Below are 7,974 nucleotides of genomic sequence, written 5' to 3'. Positions count from 1 at the left end.
GAAAAAATTAAGGGTTGGACTGTTTTGCAATCTCTGATCTTCTTCTGCTATCTTATATCTCTAAACTTAGGGGGAAAAAGCCCTTCCTTTTCTCGAAAAACCATCGATTATTCTCTCCGTCGTCGTTGATATGAATTTCCCAATCCAAAGAAAGGGTTTTTTACTCCTTTTGATTTCAGTTTTATGGCTTCGGGCTGATTCGATTCGGTTCGATCTGGAATCCGGCCGCACCAAATGCATTTCGGAGGACATCAAGACCAATTCTATGACCGTCGGAAAATACCACATTGTAAATCCCAACGAAGGACACCCTTTGCCTGACTCTCACAAAGTCACCGTTCGGGTAATTTTCTATTTTCATAAAGTTCAATTTCCTTTCTTTTTAATATTTTTTGTGATGTTCCTCTTTTTTCATAGTGTTTTTAGGGTATGAGATTTTGAGTCTGTTTGATTATATGCATCTCTATTTCACTCATGCTGTTGGCAATTTTGAGTAATACTCTCTCTGTTTCGTAAAAATAGAAACTTTGAAAAAGACACGAGTCTGGTGAAGTAAGAGGGATGAAGAGAAAAAATGGGTAAAGTAAGAGAGAGGAAGGAAAAGGATTGGAATGAGTGTTAATGGATTGGGAAGCGGACTAAAAAGGAAAGAATTTCTATTTTCAGGAAACGAAGGGAGTAGTAATTTTCTAGGTTTTACTTAGTTTGGGATCAGATTAGATTTGGGGCAATGAGCACCCCTTTCACCTATGACGGAGGTCTTAATGCTGGTTTATGATTAGCTTAAAGCTCCCTTCTTTGGTTATTTCCGACATCTACTCTTTGAAAAGTTTTTGCTAAATGATGGTTATCTTTATGATTAGTTTGCAACTCTTTTCTTTGGTTGATTAATGTATGTTTGCAGGTGACATCAGCGTACGGAAACAGCCATCACTATTCAGACCAAGTCACTGAGGGGCATTTTGCATTTCAAGCAGTGGAGGAAGGTGATTACATGGCTTGTTTTTTTGCCGCCGATCACAAGCCTTCTACCGCCATAACCGTTGACTTCGACTGGAAGTCGGGTGTTGCTGCCAAGGACTGGACCAGTGTCGTCAGAAAAGGTTCTGTTGAGGTAACTGATCTTGTGCATTTTATCTTTCCGTTTTGTTTCCGCTTCTTTGGTTTCTCATCGGCATTTCTGTATTCAAAGATATCGTTTTAGTATATATTTTTGTTGATTACTTTATAACTAGACTTGTTACAATCCCCTATAATCATCCATTTTGTGAATGGAAATAGATAAAAACGACTGGTTTCTCTAGTTATGGGAGTTTATACCGCAGGAAAGATCATGAGAATTAATAATTTGCAGCTTGCATCATAGTAGAGAAATAAAATATGAAAAGATTGTCTCTGGCTCGTTATCATGGTGCATAAAGATTGTGGTTTTCCCTTTACAATCATGAATGGTGCAGCAATCTGACATGATGAAAGGGTTATGTAACTTATGTTTGATATCATTATGCTTTCTCGTCTTTGCCTCTCTTGGCACTGCAGTCTGCTATTTCCTAAACTGTTAAGAATTCTTCTTCTGCAATAGCACATTCCAAATCCTAGTGTACTGCAAAATGGCTTTTGTTGGTTTTTATAAAATCTATGTAGCATACCTAAGATTCCAATGTGATTTGGTGCGCGATGCGATGAATTTATAATGGATCAATTGAATGATAACCACGCCAAGTATCAATGTGGAAAGTCCAAACTGAATTTCTTAACTAACATCTTCATACATGGTGTGGTCATTTACTCATTTTTTTGCTTCTTTTAGTTCTCGGTGTGATACGTACCGACATGAAGATATGGGAGAAGATTACAAGATATGGAGTACTCCCTTCGTCTGCCATTAGGAGTCCCGGTCATTTTTGCGCATGCGTTTTATAAAAATGATAATAAATAGTTAAAGTGGAGAAATAGTAAAATAAGATAGAGAATAATGTTGAGAAGAGTCTTTCGTAACATTATTCTCTCTCTTACTTTACCATTTCTCCACTTTAACTATTTATTATCATTTTTATAAAACGAGCGCGCAAAAGTGACTGGGACTCCTAATGGCTGACGGAGGGAGTATATCTTAATTGATTTATTATTCCATTAGCTATCTTTATTTTTTTATTTTATTCAAGTCAGTTAGTTAGGATGTTATTTACTTTTTGATTTGTTTAGATTTGGATTGAAATAGAACCCTTAATATATTCATCTATATATATAGATGGACGATCAAGAGGGATGATTATTCAGGGGATCAATTAGTTAGTTCCGGCAAGTGCCGTAAGGTTTAGGAATTTGTTCCTTTCTTGGTTAGGGTTCGTCCCTTTCGTTTCTTTATCAATTTCCGAATCTTTTCTTTCTAGTTTATGTTCTTGTTCATCTTTCTCCGGCCTTTACTCCTATCAATTTGGTGCGGTGAAGCGAAAACTTGGGCAGACAACACAAATCGGGAATCCAATATTCCCCAGGTTGTACGAGGAGCCGAAAAGCAGTGGCCCTGGGCTGTTGGCTGGAGGAGAGAGGATACGATCGTGGCAGCGGAAGAAACAGTTTTGCCGGTGTTGGATGCGTAACATCGGGGCTTGATTGTGCTGGAAATAATTGTTGTTGTGGCAGGGGCGGTGGCATAGGGGCCAGTGTTGTCAAAATATCGTTTGGGTCGCTCGGGTCGCCAGGGTCGCAGCCAGCACCGCCCCAACTTGGGTGGGTTGATCGAGATACGGGGTCGCGGCTGGGGCGACTGGGGCGATTGGGTCGAGCCGGAGTCGATACTGTGGGTCGCAGTCAAGTGGAGAAGAAAGAAAATAGAAGATGAACAGTCCCTATAATATTTAAATACTCCTATACTAAATGGAATACAACTTTTACTCTCCTAGATTACATAAATGATTTAGTGGTGCATGGCTAATAGGCAGTCTCTCTTTCTCTCTCATTACTCATAGACAGAGTAATATTTAACACATTCTCCATCTCTGTCTTACTCGGCTCTCCATTTCTAACAAATGTTTAATTAATATTTCATAGGCAATTATGCATCTCTCTTTCTTTATAAGCTGCTGTTATATAAATACATTACCTATATTATAATAAGAGCACAAACCTATCTACAACTTAGTTATATTAATAGGGTGAAATGGTAGGTCAATAAAAATAAAAGTTTAGCGTGTTATGCAATTTTTGCACTATTACCATGTTTGATTGGTGGGGCGCACGACCCGGTCGACTCATCGCCCCGCGACCCAAAATTTCACTCAATCGCCCCGGTGCGACCCGCGACCCTAACAACACTGATAGGGGCGGACAACTTAGGAGTTGTCGCAAACTGTGGTTGTGTTTGTGGCTGTGGTGGAGGGCTGAAGTGCAGCAGAGAAGTTGGCTCAACAACAGAAGGTGGAACCACGAGTAACGGTGCGGCCTGAAGATGAGGTGGTGGTTGTGGTGGTGGTGCAGGCGGCAGTGCAGTGAATGACAACTCTTCATGTGGAGTCGTTGACGCCATAGCTGCTAAGGGAAACGGGCTGGAAGCAACAGCTGAATTTGCTGCTGCGTGTAGCTCAACAGAGTTCTTTTTGGCACTGTTGGGTGGGCTGGCGTGTAGCGTATTCTCCTGTGCTTAGTAGCAACACGGACAGCAGCAATAGCAACATCTCCAAAGCGTCGCAACAACTCTTGCGTGAATTTGTCCCATGACAACAAAGAACAACGCATAAGAAGCAATTTTAGCCAGGGCATTGATGGACCAGATATGGCGTTGATGGCTACGTTGACACGTCTATCCGATGGTTTTTTGTTGATGAGGAAATATTGGTTTGCCCGCGCGAGCCACGTGAGAGCCTCAGATCCATCAAACGTCGGAAATGTCATCAATGGTGAAGCACGAGAAGCTCGAAACTTCAACAAGAAATTCTCCATCTTTGCTATAGCCTTCTCCAATCCAACCACATCAAGTGTGGCTTCTGTCCGAAAATTGACCATCGTTCACTGCTCCAAAATTGACAGGAGCAATGGCCGGAGAAAGATGAACAAGAACATAAACTAGAAAGGAAAGATTTGGAAATTGATAAAGAAAAAGAAAAGATTTGGAAATTGATAAAGAAACGAAAGGGACGAACCCTAACCAAGAAAGGAACGAATTCCTAACCAAGAAAGGAACGAATTCTTAACCCTCACGGCACTTGCCGGAACTAACTAATATTGATCCCCTGGAAAATCATCCCTCTTGATCGTCCATCTATATATATAGATGAATATATTAAGGGTTCTATTTTAATCCAAATCTAAACAAATCAAAAAGTAAATAATATCCTAACTGACTTGAATAAAATAAAGAAATGGAATAATAAATGAATTACGATATACTCCATATCTTGTAATCTTCTCCCATATCAGTACGTATCTCACGGTGTCAACAGCGGTGTTTAGCGCAAAATGTAGCATAGTTTTTTGGACTAGGTCACTAGAACTAGTTCTGAACCTTTCTGTTGATAAGTTATCGTGCTTCATATAGTACTTTTTAAAATCATTCCTGAATCACGCTTCATGTGTTGTATCTTCATGTTTACCATTGTGATTTGGATTATTTTTCGTTTTTCCATATTCTCGTGGCATTCAACTTACATCTGTTAATTTTTTTTATTTGGTTTCGGTGGAAGTTTCCCTTTTTTTTAATCATACACAACTCTTATTATGATCCTCTGACATGATAAAATCGATGGTTCTTGAAATCGTTCCCCTTGTATCTATTTTGATTTGTAACTTTCTCGGGTTTTCTTCCTTTGTGATCAGTTGATGGAAACAGAACTGAAGAAAATGCTGGACACAGTCCAAACCATCCACGACGAGATGTACTATCTACGTGAAAGGTAAGTCAAATCAAGATTCTCTTTTTGAAGTACGTCGATGATTTTCGGGGTTTGAGTTAGTGGAAAATGGTGTGTTATTGCAGGGAGGAAGAGATGCAGCTGCTGAATAAAGCTACGAACAACAAGATGTTCTGGTTTAGTTTTCTATCGATTCTTGTGTGCCTATCTGTAACCGGAATTCAGCTATGGCATTTGAAGTCTTTCTTCGAGAAGAAGAAGCTTATTTAATCTAATGTGCTATTTGAGTAATTTATTGGCATTTCTGAGTACTGTACAATACTTAGGGAAGAGATGAATTGCATTTTTTATTCGATATTGTAACAGAAGTGTAATAAATTTTATTTTATAGGGTGGTTTTATTGAGCTGAGTGAAGACAAGAGAATAGGAATACTTGTATTTTCAAACCATATTTGTTACTGAATCTCTCTTACTAGATAGGTAATGATCTCCAAGTACAATGAGTAAATATAATTGGTAGAATCCACTTCCTATCCAGAAAATAAAGCAAAAATTTCATGTTGTCACTTTGAAGGCAGCATGGACTCTGCTTCAGAATTCATCAGGTACGCTTCACTTATCAACTCTTGAATCCGAGCTGGCCAGTTGTCCACCTCGTGTTAGATCGTTATGGTTGGCTTCGCTACTTCCGCTGTTGGACCACCTATCTTCATTGATGAAGATGTCGTCGAAATGACCCGAAAGCATCTTCATATTGCGTCCTCAAAATCCTTTCTGCCGCATATCATTATAGGTTTAGTTTAAGTCTCCCTATCCCAAAAAATATCCCCTTTTTGTTGGGTTCCCACGATCGGATCATTCCAAATGTTGGATTGACACCATTGTTCATTACCAAACAAAATCATTGACTTCCCAAATAAGTTTTGAAAATAATGAATGATGTATTATTTAAATTATTTTTTGTCTCTGGGATCATTTTTTAGTCCCCATAGGCTTCATCTTGTTGCGCAGCTCATGGGATTCTTGATCTCGATCATGGATTCTCCCATGATTTCACTCATAAACTGGGATTTTTTCAACGATTGATTGCCAACTTTTTCACATTCGAGAAAGGCCTAAAAGCCAAGGAAGTGTTCAGCAGCATCTGCATCTTGCCTAAGAATGACTGTTTTCCAATCTGTTCATCGCTATGCTTCATACTTTTTGTCAGGTTTTCCCGGAACTCCTTAGGACAAAGAATTCTCTCGAAATTCATGCATGAAAACCTAACGGCCAATCAATGCTTTTCTTAATTCGTGCATGAAAGCCTAAAGGCACGTCTAACCTTTTTTTAACAATCTATTTTCTCATAATTTAGGCACTTTTGATTGGGAAATTGAGCAATTCACTGCATGTGATTGAAGTTGAGTCCTAAGGATAAGGGGACGCTTATTTTTACAATTAATTAGTTTTATTTTTAATGATATAATTTATTTAATTTTATTAATGAGATATGAACAAATAAAATTAGTTTACATTATTTAAAAAATTTGAAATGTCTCAAAACTCAAATCCATCTTAATAAATTAGGATACGCTCATTCTAATTTTATCTATCTTAATTAAGTCACAACTGTAAACGGCACCCTGATACGTATAACTGTATTCAGTTATAATTACGACTAAAGCTAGATTCACTTACTATATAAAAATATATCAATCTGGTTTCTTTGAATGTCCAAAAGCTTATAAATAAATCACCACTGTACAAGTCAAAGTAATGATAATAATAATAATAACAATAGTAATAATTTTATTATTATTATTATTATTATTATTATTATTATTATTATTATTATTATTATTATTATTATTATTTATTCATTATAATAAAAACAAAAGTTATTGGTCAACACTATTATCCATTGATAATGCTCATTTCATGCATCGGTTTAAGGGTGAAACACATGCTACTTGATCGGTTTATCGCGCAAAACAAGTGTTAAATGTGCAGAAATACCACTTAACCAAGGCAGCAAGGCCGAACTGATCAAGCAAGTACAAAAGGCAATAAAAGGCCAAGAATCGGGTGAGTTGATCAAGGGGGAGCGATCAAGCAGTTATGTGGGACCGCTGTCTTCTAGAAGAAGAACACGTGAGGAAATGAGCTGGATACAGCGCACCATTCTGCTATCAAGGATGACGTTCTAGAAGGGGACACGTGCTGGAATATGAGACGCAAGGACGAGCTGAGTCACGAATCTGTTACCAAAAAGCGTCGTCATTCTAGAAGAACAGCACGTAGCAATCAATGAGTCGCACACTCTCAGAATGAGTGAATATTCCCTGTCAAGATCGTTATCCAGCTGGCGGTCGAATCGAGCTTATAAATAGAGGGTGTGCCACCACAAGAAGGCATCCGAGACTTTACTTTCCGTCTAGTTCAGCTTAGCCTAGTTATTTAGCGTAGTTCAGCTCTCTAGCTTAGTTTAGTTCAGCTCTCTAGCTTAGTTTAGTTCAGTTCTCTAGCTTAGTTAGATAGCTTAGTTTAAAGGGCGACTAAAAGGGAGCACTGCAGAATACTCATTTCTGTTAGCGTTATCTTAAGTTTCCCGCTGAGATTTTTCTCAGTTTTTACCGCTTTCTTAGATTCCAAAGTGTTAGCTTAGTTTAAATTTCACGTTGTACTCAGCTTTTAGTTTAATCAAAGTTATTTTTGCTTATAATCCGCGCATTTACTTTTCTGTTATTGCCTGCAATTCACTTGATCCAGTAGTTAAATTTCCATTGATTAAGCTAGCTAGTTTAATTCTGTCTAGATTAAAACCAGTAGTTTAAAACTCCCAAGTTAAAGCGTGGCAGCAGCCAACCCCCCTTTTCACTACTCACACACTCGACACACCAACTTCTCTGTGGGATCGACCCCGAACTTGCCGCTTTACTGTTAAAGTTGTGCAAAATTGGGAGTTATTAATTACTTTGGCAAGGCGGAAAGGGCGAGACCTAGATTGCATTGATTAAGTGGCAACGACATTTGCTAACTGATCCAATCGGTTTAGTTATCATTCCATATAACTTGATCCGCATTCTATTCGTGTTTTCGACCTCTTTCCAAGTCCTTCCAAAATGGCGCCGTTGCCGGGGA

The 7,974-nt window shown here is 38.4% G+C and overlaps 1 protein-coding gene across 1 annotated transcript; it reads left to right on the top strand.

Moving 5' to 3' along the window:
• On the top strand, positions 1–5,330 carry LOC121771097 (transmembrane emp24 domain-containing protein p24delta9-like). The gene is made up of 4 exons (XM_042167889.1): positions 1–343; positions 905–1,114; positions 4,816–4,892; positions 4,976–5,330. The coding sequence occupies exons 1-4, from the start codon at positions 131–133 to the stop codon at positions 5,118–5,120; spliced, it is 645 nt and encodes a 214-aa protein (XP_042023823.1). The 5' UTR covers positions 1–130; the 3' UTR covers positions 5,121–5,330.
• The last annotated feature ends 2,644 nt before the right edge of the window (positions 5,331–7,974 follow it).

Source organism: Salvia splendens, chromosome 16 (assembly GCF_004379255.2).
Source record: "Salvia splendens isolate huo1 chromosome 16, SspV2, whole genome shotgun sequence".
NCBI classification, from domain to species: domain Eukaryota; kingdom Viridiplantae; phylum Streptophyta; class Magnoliopsida; order Lamiales; family Lamiaceae; genus Salvia; species Salvia splendens.
Note: the sequence above shows the minus strand (reverse complement) of the source record. Positions and strands in the feature narration are given on the sequence as shown.

Bases quoted from the DNA above. Each gene is read 5' to 3' on its own strand.
- LOC121771097 (XM_042167889.1), top strand. From the start codon at position 131: ATGAATTTCCCAATCCAAAGAAAGGGTTTTTTACTCCTTTTGATTTCA. The intron at 344-904 runs GTAATTTTCTAT...GTATGTTTGCAG, and splicing joins CTCACAAAGTCACCGTTCGG to GTGACATCAGCGTACGGAAA. The intron at 4,893-4,975 runs GTAAGTCAAATC...GTGTTATTGCAG, and splicing joins ATGTACTATCTACGTGAAAG to GGAGGAAGAGATGCAGCTGC.